The sequence below is a fragment of the Dryobates pubescens genome, chromosome 23 (genome assembly GCF_014839835.1).
Source record: "Dryobates pubescens isolate bDryPub1 chromosome 23, bDryPub1.pri, whole genome shotgun sequence".
In the NCBI taxonomy this organism is placed as follows: Eukaryota; Metazoa; Chordata; class Aves; order Piciformes; family Picidae; genus Dryobates; species Dryobates pubescens.
Window position 1 is genome coordinate 14,809,020 of NC_071634.1, and position 24,054 is coordinate 14,833,073.

Genomic DNA, 24,054 nt, shown 5'->3' on the forward strand with positions numbered 1-24,054 from the left:
GCGGGCGGCGGGCCAGGGCTCGCACGCTCCAGCGCCGCGTCCGCCCGGCTCGGCTCGGCTCGGCCCGCCCCCCCCCGGAGCCCTCTGAAGTGAGGGTGGGTGTGAGGAGAGAAGGAGAGAAGAGGAGGGGGGGGTGGGGGGGGTGAGCAGCCGGGCTGGCGGCCGGCCCAGCCCCGGCTTCCCCGCCTCTATATAAACACACATGGACTTTCTTTTTGGACTCAAATTGAAGGTTGCAGAGGGGCTATACCCAGAGCCCTGCCTCCCTCCCTGCAGAAGTCTGGGGCTAAGTCTGGGGCTCCCAAATCACCGGCAATATAGACAGGGCTGTATTTATAGAGATTTATTTATGTACCGAGAGATAGCGATACAAACCGAGCCGCCTCGCTCCGTGTGTATAGATACATATATCCAGCTCTTTACTTCTTCCATCTCTCCAGGTCGGGGCTGAATTATTTGATGATTTTTACATTTTTTTGAATTTTTTTTTTGAATTTTTAAAATCTCGCTCCTTTTTTTGGTTGTTGATTTTTATTTTTTTTTTCTCTTGATTCCCCCCCCCCCTTTTTATTCCCACCCCCTTTCACTTTCCCCTCTCTTCATCCCCCCCTCCCCCCTTTTCATTTTCTCCCTTCCTTTCATTTTTTTTTTTCCTCCCTTTCATTTCCCCCTTCATTTCCACCCCCCCCCCCCCTTCCTTTCACTTCTTTCCCCCTTTCTGGTGTGTGTGACTTTGCCTTGAAAGCGAGCGAGACCCAGAGCATCTGCAGTTGGACTTTTGTGGGTCTTGGATATATTTTTTTCCCCTTCACTCCGCTTTTTTCTTTTTTTTTTTTTTTCCCTTTTTTTTTTTTTCCTTGACTTTTAATCCACGAGTTTGGGACTCCTCAGCTGCCCCCATCCCTTTCTTTTGGGGTCTCGTTGGGTTGCTGGGGATTTTTCCCCCATTCCCCCCTCCCTTTTTGCCTTGTTGGTTGTTTTGGGGGGGTATTTTTGGTCGGTTGGGGGGTTTTGTTGGTTTTTGTTTGTGGGGGGATTTTTTTGCGCCTGTGTCACTCTGTCAAGTTTACTCAAACAAAGTTTTCAGAGAGGGGCAGAGGAGAAACAGCTTTTTGCCCCTTTATTTCCTCCCCCACCCCCACCCCCCCTCATTTTTCCTGTTGTTTTTCTAACCTGCCAACAGAGAGGGGGGCAAACCGGCCCCCCCGCCCCCCCAGCCCCGGGACCCCCCAGGCAGTCTTTCCCTTGCCCTCCTCCATCGCCCTTCTTTCTCCCTGCGGTGCGTGTGTGTGGGTGCGAGTGTGTTGCCTGTCACAGGGGCTGTTTCTCTCCCCACCCTCCTCCTCCTCCTTCTTCCAAATATGCTTTTTGCAAGTTTTGATCTCGTCTCGGCACTGGCTACCCTCGCCGCGTGTTTGGTGTCACTGACTTTGCTGCTGGCCGTGTCCCAACAGCTGTGGCAGCTCCGCTGGGCTGCCACCCGCGACAAAACCTGCAAGCTACCAATCCCTAAAGGCTCTATGGGATTCCCTTTAATCGGAGAAACCTTCCACTGGCTCCTGCAGGTAAGGAGGATTCCCTTTTCCCTTCGCTCCCTGGAAGGTGGGCTGGGACCAGCTTCTCTCTCTCTCTCTTTTTCTCTTAAGGATTTTTTTTTTCCTTCCTCCTTTCTTTTTTTCCCCTTTCGATTGCATCATCCCTCCAAGCTGGGGTCGGGAGCTGCTGATGGTTGGGGTTTGGAGCGGGGAACTGAGGGAGCTTTGACTCGGCTGGGCTCAGACCCGGAGCCGCCGCGGCGCTGCGCTCCGCGGCAGGGCGCTGCGGGCTTCCCTCTGCGGGGGCTGCTGGAGACCGGGGGCGCTGCTTCAGGTCTCCTTTGAGCTGCTCCGAAGCTCCCTTTCTTCCTGCTCAGGGTCTCCCCAAACCTTCTTTCTCTCCGCCTCAGCCTAAATCCTTGCAGGAAAAACAGACGGGGGTGGTAGGTATCCCCGAGGCTCGCCGTCACTCCGGGGAGAGGTGGAAGGGATGTCGCCGGGTCGTGTCCCCGACACCCGTGCAATGAGCTCCCCATGCTCCCGGGGTTGTTTGCAGGCTGGCCCGGACCGTGGTCCGGTGTCGGGGGAAGCCCGCGGAGGTAATGGGGAGATTAACCCGGGATTAACCTCGCTAAATGCTGAACAGCGGCGGGCGGAGCGGGATCCCCCTCCGAATGACCGAAAAAAAAAATAAAGAAAAAAAAAAGAAAAGGGAGAAAAAACACTGAAAAAAAGAAAGAAAAAGGAGGAGAGGAGGCATGGGGAAGCCGGGGGCACTCCCGGGGGCTCGCAGCATCCCAGGAGGGAACCCCCGAGGTTTAAATTAACCCAAGGGTTTCCCAGCCTCCTCCTCCGAGGGCAAAATAATAAAAAGCGAGGAGCAACCGGGCGAGGATGCTCCCGCCAGCCGAAGCCGCCTTGCATTGATGGGATGGCAGAGCCCGGGTCCCGGCCGTGGGAGCCGCCGCAGTCCCCGGTGTCCCTCTGCGTCCCCGTTCCCCCCCTCCCGGTGCCGGGGAAGCCCCAACGTGAGAGCCCAGCGCGGTGGCTCCGCTCCCCGGCCGGCCCCGAAGGGGTTAACCGGCCGCTCTCAATAGGGCTTTATTTTTTAAAGAAATTTATCAGATTTTTTACAGGGGGACCAGAAAAGGGTTCTCGCTTTTCCACAGGCTCCATCCAAACAGAGTCCAGGGCTAAAAATACAAAATTTTTGTATAAATTGGACTCCATTCGAAACTTCACCCACATAAAGGTCCTCTTTGTGCTGCCCTGGAAATGGTGTACAAATAACTCTTTATTAATGCCACAAAAAGGACTTTAATTATATTTACGCAGATCAAGAAACAGGGTCACCTGAACATCTGAACTTCACAACCGCGCTTTTGTTTCAAAATAAACACCCCGTACTCCCAGCCCCGAGCTGCAGCGCTCCCAGATAGTCTCCCTGCTCGGGACGGGTTTTTTGGGGGGAACCCCCCACACACACACCCTTCCCCTCCCCTCTCCTCTTCTCTACTCCGCGGCTTCTCGCCGGCAAAAACCCCTCCGAGCATGTGGGAAAGTTATTAAAGGTTTTCAAATCTGGAGAGTTACTTAGGGAAATTGCAGCCTTTCGAGTAAATTGAGTAAAAAAAAAAAGAGAGAGAGAGAGAAAGAGGGGGAAAAGGGAAGGAGGGGGGAGGGAAAGGCAGGGGGAGAGGGAATGGGGAGTTAAAAAAGAGAAAGGAAAAAAGGAGAACGGGGGAAGAGAAGGGGGGAAAGGGATAAAAGAGAAAAGAGGAGAGAAGGGGTAAAAGAGAAAGAAGGAAGATAGAATGGGGGGGAAAGAGAAAGAAAAAGAGAAGGGGGAAAATAAAAGAAAAAAAAAGTGGAGAAAAGGGATAAGAAAGGGTGGAGAAGGGATAAAAAAAGGGGGGGGGGGGGGGAAGAGCAATTTTTAAAAAAGAAAAAGCAAAAAGAAAAAGGAGGGAAGAAAAGGAGAAAGAGGTGGGGAAAGCCACGAAACCCCTAAAAGGTTAAAAAAGTGCCAGGGGAAGCAAAGGTAGAAATAAAAGGAAGGAAGGGGGCCGGAGGGAACGGACCCTCGTCGGGGCTATGGGAGGGCAGCACCGGTCTCCCCGTCGCTGGAGCCGGGCTGTGCGTGGGTGGGATGTCGGGGCGACCCCTCTCCCCCTCTATTTCTGCCCTCCTCCATCCCTGTCGGGCTTGCTTTCGCTCTCCCACCACGGACGATGCTCCGCGGGGATCCCCGCGCGTGGGTGCGGCTGCGTGGGCGCAGAGAAGCCCTGTGGTGACACCGCCCCCCCCCCCCCTCGTCTTTTGCCCCTCCACCCCACGCAGGGTTCCTGCTTCCAGTCTTCGCGGCGGGAGAAGTACGGGAATGTTTTCAAGACGCACTTGCTGGGGCGGCCGCTGGTGCGGGTGACAGGCGCGGAGAACGTGCGGAAGATCCTGATGGGGGAGCATCACCTGGTGAGCACCGAGTGGCCGCGCAGCACCCGCATGCTGCTGGGACCCAACACCGTGGCCAACTCCATCGGCGACATCCATCGCCATAAGAGGAAGGTGAGGTCCCCACTCGTGCTCGGGACGGGACAAATGCGTGGGTGTGTGTGTTGGGTGAGGGAAACCCTTTCCTTCTTCCCCCATCCCTCTTTCCCTTCTTCCTCCATCCCTCTCCTTCCCTTCTTCCTCTCTCATCCTTCTCTGCTTTCCTTCCTCCTCTTCTCGCAGACCCCCAACGTGGGAGGTCCTGCGTGGGTGTGCCCCCCCCTTCTGTGCCCACACTCGATGCCTCTGAAGGATTTAAAAGGGCAATGGAGATGTGAGAGAGTGAGTGTGTGGGGGGATGTCACACTTGCTGCTGGGGATGGAGGTGCTGCCCACACCCCATCACCACCCCAACAGCTCCTTGCAACTGGTGACTTGTGTGAAATGGGCTGAGCAGTGAGCACAGTCCCAGAGGGCTCCTAACAAGGCTGTGGGGTGGAAGGGAAGTGGGGCAATGAGTGGAGTCCCTCCCATTTTCAGGCTTTGCTGAGGGTGTCCTGAAGAGACTGCAGGCTTTGTGCTTTTTGGGAGGGATTTCATGGTGCTCAGCACTGGATTGGATTTTAGGGGAATTGGGGTGCTGATGGGGGTCCTGGCATGGAGCATGATGACGGACTGAGCTGGCTGGGAAGGGGGCTGAGACCTTCTTAGGGCCTTGCCTGGTCATAGGTGATGGATTTTGCATCCTGACCTGTCCCATAGGGACACCCTGCTCCAGGGTTGGGGCAGGCAGTGAATTTGGGGTGAAGGTGATGTGTCCAGTGCAGAGGTGGCTTTGCTGGCACAGCAGTTGTGGTACCTAGGGCCCTGAGGCTAGGTCCACTCTCCTCTCTCTGCTCAAGTGGCATTTCTTATTTTGGCGGCTGTATTTCTGTAAGTCCCAAACAAACCCAGCTCAGCTCTTTTCTCCTGGGGAGAAGATGAGTGCCCAAACACTACATGACATCTCTTAGTCCCAGTTCTTAATGTGCTGGTGGCTGGGATCTGAGTGATGCCACAAGAAGCACCATGTGAATCCCTACCCAAGACTTAGGCAAGCTCTGTGCTGGAAATTCCATCACCCTTTGCTCAGGATACTTCAGTTTTCTTGAGGAGAGAGTTTTTCTGACTTTACTGTCAAAAAAGGGTGATGGTTTGTGGGGCTCCCTCCACCATAATTTGGGTCAGAAGAGGTGCAGGGAGATGGAGAGAGATGTGCTTTCCTTCAGCAGCAGCTTTGGCTCCTATTTATTTCCAATCAGGGGAGGGTTAAATGGCAGCAGCCAGCGAGTTGAAGGTCCCTCCACCCTCCTTGGCTGCTGCTTTTATCTCCTGCACAGCAAGATAATTTTTTGCTACTGGAAAGCAAGTTGCTGAAGGTCTTTGGTTGCCATTGCTGTAATAAAACCACAGAATTCAGGCACTGGGGGAGCTGAGGAGAGCATGGGTGATGGGAATAGGATCATAGAAAAGGGAGGTCTGAGCTCTGTGGTGTCTGGATGGATCTGTAATTTGTACTGCAGCTCAGGTGGGGAGCGGTGGCACTAGCAAGGAGCAGTATCAGCAGCACAGAAAGGGCAGAGCCTCTGTCCCTCTATTTTTATACCTGTGGATTTTTTCTTTTCCTAGTGGAATATGTGTCCCACCCTCAACAGTGAACCCAAATGGGGTCTGGATTTTTCTGAGTCCAAACTCTGCTCTGGATCTCCATTCTCCTCCTCAAATCCCTTTTGCCTTCCCAATTTTTGGCATCATGCACTATCCCAAGCTGGCAAGGATCCTAATTCCTGCTTAAGGGATGGCTAAAGCCTCCTGAGAACAGGTACTCTGGCAAAACCCCATCCCAAGATGAGCTGTGCCTGCTCCTACTCGCACACCTTGCCTCTGCTTCGAGTTCTGGCATATTCAGGAGCAGACACTTTTCCCATATCGGTGGGACTGGGGACTAGCTGGAGTAGCTAATCATTTTTTGAGCCTTCTCTTTCAGCAGTGTGAGGTTGGGTACACTGGGCTCAAATGGCCTCTTTGAAAACAGGAGGTCATTCTGATTCCTGCCCTTGGTCGCCTCTTAATTCTTGTGAAGCTGAGCATCTCATACTTCATGCAGCCCTTGGGTGTACTCTGAGCTGCTTGAGTCTCCTTCTCCCATACACAAAAGGCTCACTGCCCTGGGCTGAGTGAGTTGTGCATGCAGAGATAAGGGGAACCTGCTTCTAATGGGAAGAAAACAGATCATTTTGTTCCTGGTGAGATCGTGATGACCAGATTAAAGACCTTTCCAGTCCAGGTGACCTCTACCAGCAGAAACTGTGGCATCTTTTGTGTTCATGAGCCCTGAGCTGTTGGTAAATGCTGTTGAATGGCCTCAGTCTTTAACTCTGCCTACCCTGGTGCTGAGATTCTGAGAAGCACTACATGTAAGATTTAACCATGTTCCTTCTAGGGTAGATGCTTCAGGGCCCCAGAATGGGTGGGGTTGGAAGAGACCTCTAGAGATCTTTTAGTTCAACCACTTTAGCAGGGTCACCCACACAAGGTTGCCCAGGATCACAATGCCCAGGCAGAGAAGGAGACTCCACAACCTCTCCAGGCAGCCTGCTCCAGGGTGCTCTGTCAACCTCACAGCAAAGAAGTTTTTCCTCCTGTTCAGATGGAACCTCCTGGGTTCCAGTTTGTGTCTGTTGCCCCTTGTCTTGTCACTGGGCACCACTGAGAAGATTCTGGCCTCATCCTCCTAACCTCTGCAGTATCTTTAGATGCTGCTGATAGCCCAGAACTGGACACGATACTCTAGATGTGGCCTTGCAAGGGTAGAGTAGAGGGGGAGGAGAATGTCCCTTGACCTTGCTGGTCACACTCTTCTTAATGCCCCCCAGGAGACCACTGGCCTCCTTGGCCATGAAGGTACATTGCTGGCTAAGTTTTTCTTTCAGGCATCAGGTCTGTACCTTCCCCCTGACCTTCTGATGAACCAACCAAAGAACTTGTGGGCAGAAGGCTGCTCTTTACAGACTTGACCAACTCTCATAGTAAGGCTGCTAGTATGAAAAGTCTGAAAGCTCCATACAGAGGAGCAGCAGCATTCCCTGGGAAACCTTTCAGGTTGTAGATAATTCAGTTTGAAGCATCCTGGGGCTTTCTGGATTAGTGCTTCCATCTATCCACCCAGTTCTGTTTGGTTTCATGTCTGAGGTTGAGCCTTTGCCTGCTCTTCAGTGGTTTCCCCTTCTCTGGTCTTGCCAGAAGTGGTACATGGGGTATAGTTTCTTGTGAGGCTGCATGTGGTGTAGGGTGCAAGCCAAACCTGTGGAAAGGTGGGGTGTGACACCCCATGTCCTCACCTTTTGCTGTGATTCCAGCCACTGAGGTCATCTTCAGCTCTTGTTTCACCACCCTTGCAGGGTCACCACCAGTCCTTATCTTCTTTATGAAATCCAGTGGACTTGCACTTCTCTGCAGCAGCACTGGCAGATCCTCTCATCCTTTCTTGGCAATCAAGCTGTGTCTCCTCTCCATGGGACAGATTGCCACGGAGATGTGAAGATTAGCTCTAGCAAAGAGCTTTAAACCCAACATGTTCTTGCATGGTGTTTCTGGTAGCTTGCCATCAAAATTGGCTGTTTGGCTGGCCATGTGTCGTGAAGCTTTCCAAAGAGTTTTTAGCTCTTCAGTGTAACTTCAAGACCAGCAAATTGCAGCCATCCCCACTGGCTCTGCTGCCTGTGACCATGATGGGACCAGAGCAGCAGCGTTGGACAGCTCAGTCTTTGGAGCTCTTCTCTCAGGATTGCTGTTTCCCTTATCTCAGTTTCTCTTCAGGGTCTTGTATGGTGGCACTGAGGGACATGGCTTAATGGTGACCTGGCAGTGCTGGATTAGCAGTTGGACTTGATGATCTCAAAGGTCTCTTCCAACCAAAATGATTCTATGATTCAACCTTTCCACAAAGTAAGTGAATAGCTTTTCCACCCCTGGGCTACCAGCACCTTGAATCTCATAAGTGTTGATGAAGGACTCTGAGGTGTACGTGTGGAGGGTGCTCAGGAAGAGCAAGGCCATACTAAGCTGGTAGCTCTGGCAGCTTTCTGCCTTCCCATTCCCTATTCATTCCAACTGCCCTGCAAGAAGCTGTCAAAGTCAATACAAATTGGAGAAAACTTCCCCCTTCTGAGCAATGAACTCTCCAGGTATTAGAGGGGAGGTGGTCTGTGGGTATGCCATGGACATTACAGCTTGTGGAGCAGGATGGAGGATGAGAGCAGGGCTAGAAGCAGGGCTTGCCTGTGTCAGAGGTATTGCTTTATTGCAAATGCCATCAGCATTGGCTCTGTCCTTGGCCTGAGATGAAGCTGGTTGATAAGAACAGTTTACAAGTAGTAAACAAAAGCAACCCAAAACTTCTCAACCACCTTCCTGAGATAAATATCTACTGAGAGGCTGTTACTGCTGTTGGGTCATGGAGTTTATGTTGATGTTGGAGAAGGATCTGGGCCACCCATGATGCCTCCAAGGTGGTGGCATTTTCATCTTGAAACCACCTTGCAGGTTGCTGGCAGGAGCAGCCACGGTGGTCTTGCATCTGGCTGAACATGGGCATGTCTTTGCTTTGGCTTTTTGGTGGCAGATCCCTGTCCTTCCCCATCATGGAAGGGATACATGTCATCCCTCAAGGTTAGATGTGATGGGGAGCTCTTGCTGTGCTACTCCTCAGGAAGGGATGACTGGGGTTGGTGCTTGGCTGAGGGTACACCATGTTCTCTTCATCCTGTTCTTGATTTGATGGCACAGCCACGCCACCTCAGCCATACCCTGTCCCAGGCTGGCTGTTCACATCTCACCCTAAATCTGTCCCTGCAGACATGCCATCTTCAGGTTCCATTTCTCCCGGTGAGCTCCCATTCCTACCCATGGGCTTCCCTTTCTACCTGTGAAACCCCAGTGAAATCAGTGAGGTCACTTCTGATGTGTGTGTTCTGGAACTGTTGATTCCTGGGTCACTATGAGCTGTTAATGAAGGCAAAGCCAATCCTTGGTGCTGGCATGGGCTCTGCTTTTGTGGGATGTAAGGACAGTGGGAATCTGAAGTTTAGCAGCAGAGATGGAGGCAGCCCTGTGCCTCTGCCTGCGAGGGACCTCAGCTTCTTGGTGGAGAAGGAAATGGGGATTGGAAGTGGCCAAGGAAATGGGTTTTGGAAGTGGACAGGATGCATGGTCCTTAGGTTTTAGGTCGAAACTGAGCAGTGCCTGAGGCCAGGAAGGACTTTCCCCGTGCAGGATATGCACTGCCAGCGCGGCTCTGCTACGGTGCACAGGGAAGGTGGGACTCAGACTTTCCTCAGAAGCATCCAGCCTTGGCAGGAGAGCGCTGGACTTGTTGGGCTCCTGCTCTGTTCCAGCAGAGTAATCCCAAAATAGGCACAGGCAGCTTAAAAAAGGAAAAGAAAGAATAAAATAAAAGCTGCTCGTGGGCTGGGTAGACATCCTAGACCCAGAGACTCGAGGAGGAAGCAGACAGTGGTGCAGAGAAGCAGCCTGTTTTGTCTCACTGTCCAAAACTACATCATTCATTAACACACCACAATTAATGTTCTGCCTCGGAGGCATACAAGTGTTGAGCTTATTAGCACCAAGTAGAAAGGTCTGAGGCTTTAATATAGTTTGCAAGAGGATTAAGAACACAAAAGGGGCCATAAATTTACAACCAAATATAAACCAGCTGCTGTGGGCTGGACAGGGGGGGGAGGGAGGGAGGGAGATGGGGGAGAGGGGCGGGAGGAGGAAGGACGGATGGGAGGTGGCGGGAATGTACCTTTCACCCTACAAAAAAGCCCTGATCTGAGTTGTTGAGAGGGTTTTAGTTTTTAGGTTGGGGTGGTTTCCCCCCCACAAACACATTTCCACCCTACCCCACTTGCAAATCCCACGTCGGAAAAGAAACTATCTCCTTCCACCCAAGCCCCCCCAGAGCGTGTCAGCTCAAGTAGGCTGGATTCCAGCTGCCATCATCTGGCTCGGCTCCAGCCCCTTCTAGGCATGTCTGTGTTGGGCTCCTGCCCTGTGAGCTTTAACCCACGGGCTAAAGCTGCTGGAGCTGGAGAAAATGCTTCCATTGATGGAGGAGGGCTCCCGCTCGCGGTCTTGGGGAAGAATTTGTCAGTTAGGTTGGTTCATTGACTTTAGACCAACTGGTGCTGTCATCTGCAGTGGTGTAAAGCCAGGGTAATTCCATGGGATTAAAAAAAGTGAAGTGCAGGAGCTCCTGGCTGCGAGACAAATCTGCTGTGTGTTTTACATAGCACCTTCCACCCCAAGATGCCCTGTAAGCCCTGACCCAGCTCTGAGGAGCTGTGCTGTGTCACAGTGCGCTTACAGATCACTCTGCAGCTCCCTGAAAGGAGGCTGGAGCCAGGTGGGGATCTATCTCTTCTCCCAAGGAATAGGACAAGAGGAAACAGTCTCAGGTTGCACCAGGGGAGGTTTAGGTTGGATGCGAGGAACAATTTCTTCCCCCCAAAGGGGTGTCATGCCTTGGAACAGGCTGCCCAATGAAGCAGTGGTGTCACCATCCCTGGAAGGATTGAAAAGTGGTTCTGAGAGACACGGTTTAGTGGTGGATTTGGCAGTACTGGCTTAATTGTTGGAGCTGATGACCTTAAAGGTCTCTCCCAACCAAAATGATTCTGTGATTCTGCTCTCCAGGAACCATACCATACCCTGCAAGCTGAACCTCTTCAGTGCAGGCTTTCCTAGCTTTCTGTGTCACCTCAGGTGGAAGTTGTGGGTGACGAAACATCTCTGGCTGTAATATTCTGCACTAGATGGAACAGCAATCTGCAGCCCATAGCTCTGTATGGGTCCAGGCTCTGGAACAGGAGTGGGAGATTCCAGGAGCTAATCCCAAGAGATGGGGAGAGCATTTCAGGCTTGGTATCTGTCCCACGCTGTCTTTGTGTAGCTTTGGTCTTTCACTGCATCATACTCCATCCTTTCAAGCAGTTTGAGCAGCCTGCTGAGTTGTGGTTCATGATATTCCGCTCCTCCCTCTGGGGTCCCTGTCCCATTGGACCTTTTTTTTCCACCAGGTGATCCCCTGCTTCTGATCTGAGCCCATTCTGGCTGGACACAAGCCCTGCTTTTTGCCCCATGTGCTATCCATTGATGTGACTCTTCTTTGTTTTTCCCTCCCTGTGTTTGGTTCCCTCCTTGAAGAGCAGTATGTAAGGTGAATTTTGCTCTGACTCCTTGTGAATGAATAGGTGGAGGGCACTCGGAGCAGCACTTCAGCAGTGGGGTAGGCCCACAGATGCTGAAGAACCACGAGGTGCTTGGGCATCTCCACAACCTTGTGGGGCTGAGATATCCAATTTGCTGAATGTAACTGTTTGCATTTTGCTGCTGCTGGTGGTTTTTTTCTGAGACATGAGGAAGGTGCTGTGATGCATGTAAGGTGTCCTGCTTAGAATTGTGGAGTTATTGTAGTTGGAAGAGACCTTTATGATCATCAAGTCTAAGACAGCTCGTGTCTTGCTCTCCCTCCCCATCCTGTTCATCATAGCTCCTTTAACTTGAGAGCCTGTTAAAGGGTTTGGGACTGAAAGCAGAGTCTCCCTTGCCATGGGGAGAGTTTGTGGGAGAGGTGCTTGGACATGGAGATTTTTGAGCTGTGGGGAAAGAGGATACTTGAGCTCCTTTTCCTTCTGAACTCAAATGGAAATAGGAAGTGCTAAGTTTCTCCTGACCCTAGATGTTTAAAAACCTGTTAAACATTAGGGGTACTGGCAACCCTGAAAAGTGCATGACCATCATAAGCTGGCCCAGGGATGCTGAAATCACCTTAAAGCTTTTTTCTAGCACAGCTCTTTTTTTTGAGAATCCTTTGAATTTCAGTGAAGCCTTTTGCAAAAGCACTCAGCTTCTTTTGGAGTTTGGAAACTCCAGCTTCTGTAACCAGACTCCCTTTGGAGATGAGTTGCAGTGCTCATGGGGCTCTTGCATTTCTCCCTGGGAGAGGTTGTTCCCTTCAGCTCCACGCTTCTCACCTGCACTCTGCTATACTTTGATGGGCAAACCAAACACTGCTTGTTTTGGGAGCTGAAACTCCTGGCTTTTTCCTCTCAGTGGGCTTGGGTACCTCCCGTGACAGAAGATGGCAGGAGACTGGAGAGCGGTCCATTTGCTCCATTTTCCAACCATAGAACTGTTTTGGTTGGAAGAGACCTTTAAGATCATCAAGTCCAACCTTTAACCAAGCACAGCCAAGCCCACCCAGTCCCTCAACACCACATCTACACATCTTTTCAATCCCTCCAAGGATGGGGACTCCACTGCTTCCCTGGGCAGCCTCTTCTAGGGCTTGACAGCTCTTTCAGAGAAGAAATGTTTCTTAATATGCTACCTAAAATAGCAGAGTATCAGGGTAGCAGTAGGGCTTAGTGCAGGTCCTCTCCTCTTCGTGGTGCCTTGCATAGCCTTCACAATCTTTTCCCTTTGCTCACACTCCTTGTGCCAGGACAGCTTCTTGCCCTTGAGCCTTCTCATCCTGCTCCACAAATATCATGTTTTATGGTCTTGCTGAAGCATGGCAGTGATGCTCCTTGCCTGGCAGCCCTGCATCTGGTGCCAGGGATAGGCAGACATCCATTACAATGTGGCAACAGAAGAGGGTTGGGCCAAACACGTAAGTAGAAATAGTGTGTCTCCAGGTTGAGACACTGCTTTGGATGCTTCCTCACGTGTCCCACTGGCCAAATTGCAGGCAGGTGCCAAACTGGGTCATGAAGACATCTCCATGCTCATTAATCTCAAAGGTCTTTCCCAACCTGGTTAATTCCAATTCCTATTCTATTCTATTCTATTCTATTCTATTCTATTCTATTCTATTCTATTCTATTCTATTCTATTCTATTCTATTCTATTCTATTCTATTCTATTCTATTCTATTCTACCTTTGTTTGGTGGGGCCAGCAGCTCTGGCCAGCATGGGCTGGATAAGATGATGGTGTATGATCTCAAAGAATAAGTTTTCCTCCTGGAGTATTCCTCCCTTTGCTGTGCTGATGTGTTGGCTTGGAGGAGGGAACCTTCAGATCATAGATAGTAAAAGGCAGGGACTGAAGCTGCTGCTTGGAGTGGGGAAACTTGGCTGCCACCAAGGAGGGATAGCATCATGAAAATGTTGTCCTTGCTAACTCCTCTCCACACCAGACACTAAATGAAGCCTTTACTATGCATGAAAATGTTGCAGGTTGAAGCTCAGAGCTCTTTACATGAATGTACTCCTGTCTTCTGTGGGGTTTAAGGTTTAAGGACAGGGCTGAGATATTCTCCATTTGAAACTGAGTGCAGTTCACTATCACATGGAGCTGGACCTTTCCAGGAGATTCTGGAGCTCAGATGCTGGGAAGGAATTCTCTGCCTTAGGAAAACCATGGATCTTTAAGTATCCTCTTTCTACTATGGGATGAATTCAGAAGCTGCCATGCAGGCTTCCTGGGTGGTGGTTGTGCCTCCCTCGGTGTGGGGTGACCATATGTGTGAGGGTGTAAATAAATGTCCCTGGACAGAGCAAATCCCTAGACTTGAGTCACTGGGACATATCAAAATGGGGGAAAAAATGTGGTCTCTTTCCAGCATCCCCAAAACATCCTGGTTATTTCCCCAGCACCGAGGCCACCTGGTGGACCTCCACCAGAGATGGGCTATTGCGTTAGCAGAGCCAAGTGTCTCCTTAGAGCTGATTTTACCTCTTGGCAGCTCTGAAACAACTTCTTTAGCACCAAATCTCTCCGGTCCTGCTTGTCTTGGTCCAGCGAGCGGCCGAGACATTCGGTTCGACTTCACTAGAGGGCGCAGGAATTTTAGGCTAGAAATGCGTGAAGGTTTGCTGGGGAAAGTTGGCTGCCTTTTCCTCCTTTTTAATCAACTGGAAAGATGCAGGGTTGAACTGGAGGTGACTGGAAGGGGATCCAGACTTGTGTCTGGCTGGGGAAAGGATCTGCTGACATCTGGGATTAGGCGGCGTGGAGCGCAACGGCGGCAAGCGGACGGGACCTTGCAGCCGGGCCGGGGCTCGCAACGTCGGCCGGCCGCGGGGCTGAGAGCTGCAGGCTCCTGCACGTGTAGGGTGTAGCCAGCTGGGGCTAGTGGAGCCTGGTAGAAAAAGATGATAACAATTCCTCCCCCAGCCCCCCCAGCGCTAAATTCTTCCCCTTTTGCAGGCTGGGCAGGCGACATGTTGATATCTGGAGGGGCTCAGGCTACTCTCCCTGAGGGTTCCCTTTTCTGTGCCTGCACTCAATATCATTCCTTGGGATGGGAACTCTCTTCTTCAGAGTCTGTCTTGCTCTGCAGAGTGTAGATCTGTTCCTGGGCTGGTTCTCTGTACTGTTGCAGCAATTCTGCACAGCAAAACCAGAGACATTTCTTGGAATACTGTGATTTTTGTGGGGTCCCTAAACCCCTCGCCTGTAGGAGGTGCTGGGAAGTGCTGTGGGAGGATGGGGTTTGCCCCAGATTGGGAGTCCCAGAGGCCACCTCTTTTGGGGTGGTGACTCCAAGCAGGGCTTCAGCCTCATCACATCTGAGATAGAGGCCGTCCCCTTGCTGGCTCTGGTTTCACATGGAGAAACTGAGCCACACTCCCATTATGAGGGGCTCAAGGACTAAGAGTAGGGTGATTCACTGGGGGCCTCTGTCCTTACCCCGAAACCTCCAGCATAGATGAAGGGATGATGCCAGCCGGATGGGGGGGACATTGGGCTCCCCACTCAGGAGCTCCTGTCCCATCCCTTGTGACTGCCAGCTTTCCTCCAGTCAGCACAGCATCCAAGCCTGGTGTCCTGCTTATGACCATCAGGAACCAGCCCTTTCCCACCTCCTCCCATGCCTTCCCCAGGCAGCTGAGGGACTCGGCTCTAGCACCTCCAGCTTTTCCTTTCCGAGCGGCTGCTTTTTCACCCCCTCACACAGGCAGCTCTGCCTGAGCATCCGCTGCCCTTTCCAGGTTTAAAAATAGCTCCTGAAGTGCAGGGAGGCGGCAGAAGGCAGCAGCTGCACCGTCTCCCGCCCTCGCCGTGATCTCGCCGCGGCCCCGCCGGTGCTTCATTCATTCCTCGGCTCCGTTCATTCATGCCTCAGCTCTCCGAAGCCATCCCTTGACGGCTGCCTGTCTGTCTGCAGGCAGATCTGTCTGTCAGTCCACTTGCATTTTTTTTCGGTCCTAGCCCTGTCCTCCTTCCATGGAGGTTCACATGCTGGGGGTTTCCACAGGGAGCCTCCGAGCTCTTCCCTGCTGCGTGCGGTGCGATGAGTTTTACTCGGGGCTCAGCCCGAGCGTGGCGCAGGATGAAGTGGCTCTTGTGAAGCCTCCTGCGCAGGGCTGCGAGGGGACAGAGGTGTTATTTCACCAAACAAACTCCCAGCAAACGATGTGCATTAGCAATGAGGGGTCGCAGCCAGGAAAATATTACCTTTGCCTTTGAGTGCTGACTGCAGAGGAAATTCTCACATTTACAGCTCCAGCGAGTCCGGCGCTCATGGAAAAGAGGTGTGGGGGGGTGGGGGGCAGCTTTGATTTCTCTCCTCGTGTTGGTTTGATAACTTTGCAGCCCCCACACCACGCACGGAGCCCTCCCTGGGATCTTGGCCACCGGTGGAGCCTCGCAGCTCCGGAGCTCGGTGTGAGCCGGGGTTTTGATTTGGTGCTGCCGGCGGCTCGGCGTGCGGCGGTGCGTGTGTGCCGCTGCCCTGTCTGCGCGGAGGTTAACACAGAATAAACAAACAGCGCAGCTTTTGCCTCCGCTGCGCCCTGGGAGGGATGCGGCCGGGGATGCCGAATGAAAGCCCGCGCTGTGGGCTGCGCCGGGGAGGGCTGCAGGGACATTCCTGGCATTGCTGAGCTCCTCCTGGCCCGGATTGGAGTAAGGAGCCGTTAGCATCGGGGACTTGGGGAGGCCCACTCCTGCGCTGTGTTTACTCACAGAGCTTAAATTAATGCTGTCTGCTGACATCAGGGCTTTGGTTTTTGGTTTTTTTTTGTGGTGCTTTTTTTTTTTAACTTCCCTGACATCAGGGCTTTGGGTTTTGTTGGGTGTTTTGTTTTGTTTTGTTTTTCCTGGTTTCTCAAGGAAATGAGCTGTGTGCAATCGCAGCCTCTGTGTACGTCTGTGCCTCTCCTCCCTGCTTGAAGCCCAAGTTCAGGCAGGTGTCAGATAGATCCTAAATGCCTCCAAATAGTTATTTCACTTGGTTTTTAATGTATGTTTTTAAAAAGGTGGTTGACAGGTGAGAGAGAAAAGCTTGTGTGTGCACAGCCCTTATGTTAGACACTAGAGAATCCCCATGGAAGAGGTGTGTTAGTAGCCTCCAAATCGTGGAATGAATGTAACTGGGAGCTGTGAGAGAGGGAGCTGCAAGAAAGGCAGCTCTATCCATCCCACTGTGCACAATGTGAGTGTTTCGTCTCCAGTTTTCTCCACATTGCTGCCTCTATTCTGTCCTAGTGAAGCCACATTTGGAGTCCTGGGTCTTGTTCTGGGCTCCCCAGTTCAAGAGACACAGGGAACTACTGGGGAGAGTCCAGCCACAAAGACATTGAAGGGCCTGGAGTATCTCTGTGAGGAGGAAAGGCTGAGAACCCTGGGGCTGTTGAGCATAGAGGAGTGCAGCCAGAGAGGGGATCTGATCTGTGCTCAGCAAGAGCTGAATGGCAGGTGTCAAGAGGATGTGGCCAGATTCTTCTCAGTGGTGCCCAGTGACAGGACAAGGGGCAGCAGACACAAACTAGAACCCAGAAGGTTCCATGTGAGCATGAGGAGAAATTTTTTTGCTGTGAGGGGAGCCTTGGAGCAGGCTGCCTGGAGAGGTTGTGGAGTCTCTTCCTCAGAGAGCTTCCAAATGTGTCTGGATGTTGTGATCCTGGGAAAACTGCTCTAGGTGAAACTGCTTTAGTGGATGGTTGGATTAAGTGATCTCCAGAGGTCCCTTTCAACTCCCACCATTCTGTATGATTCCTGTGATTCTGTGTGTGATGGCTGCGGTGGGGGTCATCCTGCAGAAGGTGTGTTAGCTGATATTTCCCCATCAACCCTTTTTGCAGCTATTTTAGGCATGGGTGATCCTGGCTGGCGAATTCTGGATGATTGTGTGTGCTCTGCTCAGTGCAGGAGCCTTGTGATGTTCGTTTTTGTGCACTGAAGCAGGTTACTAGAGAAGGAGCAGGGTGTTGGTGCTAGGTTGAGATCTCTGCATGCTCTCTGTTGCAGGTTTTCTCCAAAATCTTCAGCCATGAGGCACTGGAGAGCTATCTTCCCAAGATCCAGCTGGTGATCAAAGACACTCTTCGGGCCTGGAGCAGCAACCCTGAGTCCATCAATGTCTACCACGAGACCCAGAAGCTCACCTTCCGCATGGCTATCCGTGTCCTGCTGGGCTTCCGCATCCCTGACGAGGAGCTCAGCCGCCTCTTCGAGGTCTACCAGCAGTTCGTGGAGAATGTCTTCTCCTTGCCTGTGGATCTGCCCTTCAGTGGCTACAGGAGGGTAAGAGATTTGGGCTGAGTCTTTCACCATCTGATAACACTGATCTAGGGCTGATGGAGCAGTGGCTAATCCCCATCTCTGAAGGTTCTCGGTGCTGTGTCTTCTCACCTTCTGAGTTCTAGAAGTAAGTCCGTTTGGGGCTATAAAGGATTGTTTTGTTGGAGTGGAGAAGATCTGTCCATGGGCTTTGAGAGTGCAGTTTGATGCCAGGGAGAACAGAGGCAGGACTTGCCCAGATTTAATGGATTGTTTTCCCTCACTTGTGGCTGGCAGTTTTGCTGTAGTTTTTTGTTTGTGAGACCATTCTCCTGTTTGTGCCCTCCTGTTCTCAGGGCAAAACGAGTCAATGGACCTTCTAGGCTAGAGAATTGAGTGGAGGGGGTCCTCATGACAAGGCAAGTGTAGACTCCTGTACCTGGGCACCAGTGTATGTTAGGAACTGACCTGATGGGAAGCAGCTCTGCAGAGAAGAAGCTGAGAGTCCTGGTAAAGAAGTCCATCATGAGCCAGCAAAGTGCCCTCATAGCAAAGAAGGCCAATGGGGTCCTGGGGTACATCAAGAACAGAGTGACCAGCAGGTTGTGGGAGGTTGTCCTTCCCCTCTACTCTGCCCTAATAAGGCCACATCTGGAGTCCTGGGTCCAGTTCAAGAGAGACAGGGAACTATTGGAGAGAGTCCAGTGGAGGCTACAAAGATACTGAGGGACCTGGAGCAGGAGGAAAGACTGAGAGTCCTGGGGCTGTTTAGCCTGGAGAAGAGCAGCCTGGGATGGGATCTGATCAGTGCTGATCAATAGTTAAAAGGTGGGGTGAAAAGGAGCAGGATGCTCAGAGAAGTTGTGGAACCTCCTTCTCTGGAGAGATTTCAAACCCACCTGGATGTTGTGATCCTGGGCAAACTGCTGTGCATGACCCTGCTTTAGGAGGGGGATTGGAGTAAATAATCTCCAGAGATCTCTTCATGTCCCCATCATGCTTGGATTCTAATTCCAGAACCATTCTAATTTTTGAGGTATGAGCCCAAATCAGGGAACATAACACAACCCACAGATATTTTTGCCCCTCCCCCCCAAGAAAAGAGAGGGTTAAAATTTCTTTCTGTTACAATCCCCACAAGTTTTGTAATCCTTATTGGACCACATGAATGAGCCCAACAGTCTCCAGCCCCAAAGCCCTGGCAGCAGCAGGTTAGCTCGGTGCAGCTGCCCTCAGACAGCAATTGCTTTACTGAGCACAGGTGATAAAGTTCCTTGGGAAGCCCATTATGCTCCCGGGAAGAGGATCCTTTCAGATGAATTGACTTGCTTTTGAGAGACAATTTTCCCAGGCACTGCCATCCATCCCAGGGTGAGCTGGAAGCCTGTGAACTGGTGTGGTACTGGGGCTCCCACAGCAGACCTATCATTTGCACGTAGGTGCTGATTGCTCTAGCCTGTAATCTTGCCCACTCAGGGCTTGCTCCTCCAGCCCAGGGAGCAACCTCAGCATCTTTACACTTCTCTTTGAGCACCTGCAATTGTAGTTGTATTACTTAGATATGTTGTCCTGAGCACGTCTCCAGCTCCTGGGAATGCTGAGCTGGACATGGTGGTGCTCACGTTGTCTCCTGTGTGATTTCATGGAGAAAAGGAGGCTTAAGGAAAACCTTGTTGTCTAGAGTGATAAAATTGGTGAATGAGCACAGGTCTTGTGAGGGGTGTCTGAAGGAACTGGGGTTGTTCAGCCTGGAGAAAAGGAGGCTGAGAGAAGACCTTCTCACTCTCTACAGCTCCCTGAAAGGAGGCTGTATCAAGGTGGAGGTTGGCATCACCTCTTTTCCCAAGTAAAAAGTGATGGAATAAAAAGAAAGAGCCTCAAGTTGCACCAGAGATGGTTTAGGTTGGATATTAGGAAAATGTTCTTCACCCAAAGGGTTGTCAAGCCCTGGAAAAGGCTGCTCAGGCAACCAGTGGAGTGCCCATCCCTAGATTGATTTAAAAGCTGTGGAGTTGTGGTCATGGTTTGGTGGTGACCTGGCAGTGCTGGGTTAATGGTCAGACTTGATAATCTTAAAGGTCTCTTGCAACCAAAATGATTCTATGGCTTCCTGCTCCACAGGGCATCCGGGCACGTGAGACGCTGCAGAAGGGGCTGGAGAAGGCCATCCAGGAGAAGCTGCAGAGCACGCAGGGCAAGGACTACGCTGATGCCTTGGACATCCTGATAGAAAGCGGCAAAGAGCACGGCAAGGAGCTAACCATGCAGGAGCTGAAGGTAAAGACCCTCCCCACCCTAAGCCTGCTCCTGCTGTGCTTGGGGCAGGGGATCCCCGAAGAGCAAAGCGTGAGCTGCTGTGAGGAGGAGTTTTTGAGGCAGACTTGAGATGATCAGTGACAGCTGGAGGCTCTCAATGTCTTGTTGGAGCTGCAGTTGAATTCTGGTCTGGTGGGTTGTGGTGTCAGCAAGACAGTGGATTGCCTGTGGGCAATGTTTATTTGCAAATCATGCTCAGTGCTTTCTAAAAAGCACTTCCAGGGATACCAAAAGACCATTCAAATTTCCTGAAACTTCCAGCCTTGACCAGCTCCATCCCTTGACCCATCCAGTTTTATGATGCATCCATTGCAGGATATATGAGCTCAAGTTGTTCCCTGCAGCAGGGTCATGGCATGTGTTTCATGTGCTATCAAGAGCCTCCTTCAGAGGTTTTTTCCCCATGCCTGTCTGGTCTTCAGCATCCTCCACAGGATGCTCTACAGAAAGCTTCCCATGGTGGGCACCCAAGACCTTTGCCTGCACAAGGAGAGACCTTGCAGTTAGACGTGACCAGGATGCCATGCCCCATGGCAACCTGTGTGCCTTTCTCTTGTCTTTTAGGATGGCACCCTGGAGCTCATCTTCGCTGCCTATGCCACCACCGCCAGCGCCAGCACCTCTCTGATCATGCAGCTCCTCAAACACCCTCAGGTCTTGGAGAAGCTGCGGGAGGAGCTGCGCAGCAAGGGCATCCTCCACAATGGCTGCATCTGCGAGGGCTCCCTCCGGCTTGACAACATCAGCAGCCTCCACTACCTGGACTGTGTCATCAAGGAGGTGCTTCGCCTCTTCACCCCCATCTCCGGGGGGTACCGCACAGTGCTGCAGACCTTTGAGCTGGATGTGAGTATTAAGACCCCACCTGGAGTACTGTGTCCAGTTCTGGATCCAGGAAGGATCTGGAGGTGCTGGAGTGTGTCCAGAGAAGGGCCACGAGGATGAGCAGAGGGCTGGAGCTGCTCTGCTATGAGGACAGGCTGAGAGAGTTGGGGCTATTCAGTCTGGAGAAGAGAAGGCTCTGAGGAAACCTTCTTGTGGCCTTCCAGTATCTGAAGGGGGCTGCAAGAAAGCTGTTGGGGGATTTTTTTAGGGTGTCAGGGAGTGATAGGACTGGGAGAAATGGAACAAAACTAGAAATGGGTAGAATCAGATTGGATGGTAGGAAGAAGTTCTTCCCCATGAGAGTGGTGAGATACTGGAACAGGTTGCCTAGGGAGGTGGTGGAAGCCTCATCCATGAAGGTTTTTAAGGCCAGGCTGGATGTGGCTGTGAGCAACCTGCTGTAGTGTGAGGTGTCCCTGCCCATGGCAGGGGGGTTGGAAGTGGATGATCCTTGAGGTCCCTTCCAGCCCTAACAATTCCATGATTCTACGATTGCCATCTCTCCAGGGCCCAGCTGCACCATCAGCTCCCATAGTATGTTTTGTATGTTGCTGTGAAGCTTGCTTGAGCCTGGCTGAGAGGAGGCCTCAGGGTGGCCAAATTAAGTCCTGCTGGTGATGGGAGGTGGAACTGGTCCAAGTTCAGAGGCGGATGATGAGATCTGGCCCATGGCAGGGAAGGGACAGAGTTGTCAAAGAGGAGCCAGACATGATGCATCAAGGAGTAGCTTGTGACAATGTTTGATGCCAAAATCTGCACTGGGGTGTGACAGGGGAAAGGTTTACTGCAAAGGACATCTCCAGGCTGCTGGGTGACAAGCTGATTGCTCACCACCATGGCTGGAATTTCTGACTAGCAAAACAGAATCTTGAGACCTGGCTTGTCACTGTGAATCCTGCAAATGCAATGATTTGAGTCAGAAACCTTTTCAAGTGCTCAGGGGATAATAAATCCACCCCATTCCTCGTCACCCAGGCCCTGACATGTGCGTTGGGCGTGTGGGAGTGACAGGCAGTGGGGTGTGAGCAGAGCCCTGGGATGCACTGGGGGCGGGCTGGCTGGTGTAGGGCATGACAGGAAAAGCCGCATCCCTTTGCTCGGTGGCTGCTGAGCATCATGGGGGTCCTGCCAGAGACTGCAAAGCATGTAAATAGTGATGGGTCACCCAGCAAGTCCCTGGGCTATTTGCCCTTGTGAAGTCACATCTGGAGCTCTGGGTCCAGTTCTGGGCTCCCCAGCTCAAGAGAGACAGGGAACTGCTGGAGAGAGACCTGCAGAGGTTACAAAGATTCTGTGAGAAGGAGGGGATGAGAGTCCTGGGGACTCTTTCCAGTGGTGCCCAGTGACAGGACAAGTGGCAGTGGGCACAAACTGGAACCCAGGAAGTTCCATCTGACCATGAGCAAAACCTTCTTTGGTGTGAGGGTGCTGGAGCCCTGGAGCAGGCTGTTCAGAGAGGTTGTGGAGTATCCTTCTGTGGCGAGATTCAAACCTGCCTGGATACTGTGATCCTGGGCAACCTGCTGTGGGTGACCCTGCTCTAATAGAGGGATTGTACTAGATGATTTGCAGAGTTTTTCAATCTGGGATTCTGTGAATAAACCCAGGATTCCCACCTCCCAGGCCTTTGCACTCTGGTTTTCTTTTCAATCTGCATCACACTCAAGCAATAAACCTGAAGGACTTGGGGAAAAGCAGACAAAGCGAAATGGTTTCATCTTGCCTTCCTGCTGCTTATCCCTTGACAGTAGGTTTGACTCACTTTGGTTTTTCTCTCCACCCCTTCCCTTTCTTTCCTGCAGGGTTTCCAAATCCCCAAAGGCTGGAGCGTGATGTACAGCATCCGGGACACCCACGACACCGCTCCTGTTTTCAAGGATGTGGACATCTTCGACCCCGACCGTTTCGGCCAGGGTCGGAGCGAAGACAAGGACGGCAGGTTCCACTACCTCCCCTTTGGAGGAGGCGTACGGACCTGTCTGGGCAAGCACCTGGCCAAGCTCTTTCTCAAGGCGCTGGCCATCGAGTTGGCCAGCACCAGCCGCTTCGAGCTCGCCACCAGGACTTTCCCCAAAATCACCCTGGTGCCCGTGGTCCACCCTGTCGACGGACTCAAGGTCAAATTCTTTGGACTGGATTCCAACCAGAACGAGATTCTGACGGGGACAGATGCCATGCTGGGGGCGACGGTGTAAAGCCCACGCCGGCAGCGCGAGGGACGGGCGGCCGGGGGACGGAGGGGTGGGGTGGGGGCAAGGGGATGGACAGGAGGGGAGGAGAGAGGGATGAGAAGCTTCTCCACGATGCTCACTTCGCAGAACCTCCAGGTCAGGACTGTCTTCTCCACCGGTGAAGCTGCCAAAACCGTTTTGCTCTTCCCATGGGGCTCGGAGAAGGTTGAGTTGTCGTCGTGTGTCTCGGAAGGAGGAAAAGTGGCAAACCCCAAGTCGAGCTGGGATGTCTGACCATACACAGTATCTAAATGTTATAAATATATATATTAAAAAATATCTATAAAACACTTCTGCTGCCAGGAGGAGAGCTGCAAAGGCCCCACTGGGAGATAGGCTTTGGCGATCAGCTGGCGATCAGAGGTCTGGTGTCCCAGGGTGGCTCTTGGGTGGCCTCTGACCTTATTTTATTATTTTTTTTAAAATCAGTGTTAAATTAGCTGGTGTTAACAGTGTTTTGGTTTATTTTGGTTCTTGTTTTGTTTATTTGTTTGGTTGTGTTTTCTGTTTTGGAAGCTTTCCTTGGCAAGAAGGGAGACGAGCGATGCCTATTCCCATCCCCACTCCCGCTGGTGCCGGGGCAGGTTGGGAAGGGGTGGAGCTGTCCTTTTGACTCTGCTGTGGGACCCAAAACCCCTGAGCTGTCTTTGTCTGGGGTTGAATGGCTGGTGAGCTGTCCTTCTGAGCCCTTGGACAGTGCATATTGGCATTTTGCAACATGCATTTTGCGTTCGGGGCTCTGGGTCGGGGGAATGTCCTCCTTTGTTTCTCTTGTTGAGTTTCCTGCTGCTGCTACACAGCCTGTGTGCACCCATTCCCCCGCCGCAGCCCCTGCCAAACCCTTCCCCCTGCAAAGGCACCTGTTCTGAGGGCATTTCAGTGCCTTTGCTCTTCCTCAAGGTGCAGGCACCAGCCTCCCAACTGCATGGTCCCACCAGCCCACCACGGCTCTGCGAGCATCAGGGCGCTGAGCAGAGCCACCATGCTTGGAGCTGCTCGTTTTGATGCGTCCTCTTCCACGGGAGGCATTTGCATTAAAGGTGA

The 24,054-nt window shown here is 52.0% G+C and overlaps 1 protein-coding gene across 1 annotated transcript; it reads left to right on the forward strand.

The window, feature by feature from the left end:
• The first annotated feature begins 1,244 nt into the window (after positions 1-1,244).
• On the forward strand, positions 1,245-23,001 carry LOC104307866 (cytochrome P450 26B1). Its single transcript, XM_054172175.1, has 6 exons — positions 1,245-1,565; positions 3,876-4,100; positions 17,327-17,602; positions 19,700-19,855; positions 20,459-20,740; positions 22,582-23,001. The coding sequence occupies exons 1-6, from the start codon at positions 1,362-1,364 to the stop codon at positions 22,972-22,974; spliced, it is 1,536 nt and encodes a 511-aa protein (XP_054028150.1). The 5' UTR covers positions 1,245-1,361; the 3' UTR covers positions 22,975-23,001.
• Positions 23,002-24,054: the final 1,053 nt, after the last annotated feature.

Excerpts from the sequence above, each read along its gene's own strand:
- LOC104307866 (XM_054172175.1), top strand. The coding sequence starts at position 1,362 with ATGCTTTTTGCAAGTTTTGATCTCGTCTCGGCACTGGCTACCCTCGCC. Across the intron at positions 17,603-19,699 it reads CCTTCAGTGGCTACAGGAGG|GGCATCCGGGCACGTGAGAC; the intron begins GTAAGAGATTTG and ends CCTGCTCCACAG. Across the intron at positions 20,741-22,581 it reads TGCAGACCTTTGAGCTGGAT|GGTTTCCAAATCCCCAAAGG; the intron begins GTGAGTATTAAG and ends TCTTTCCTGCAG.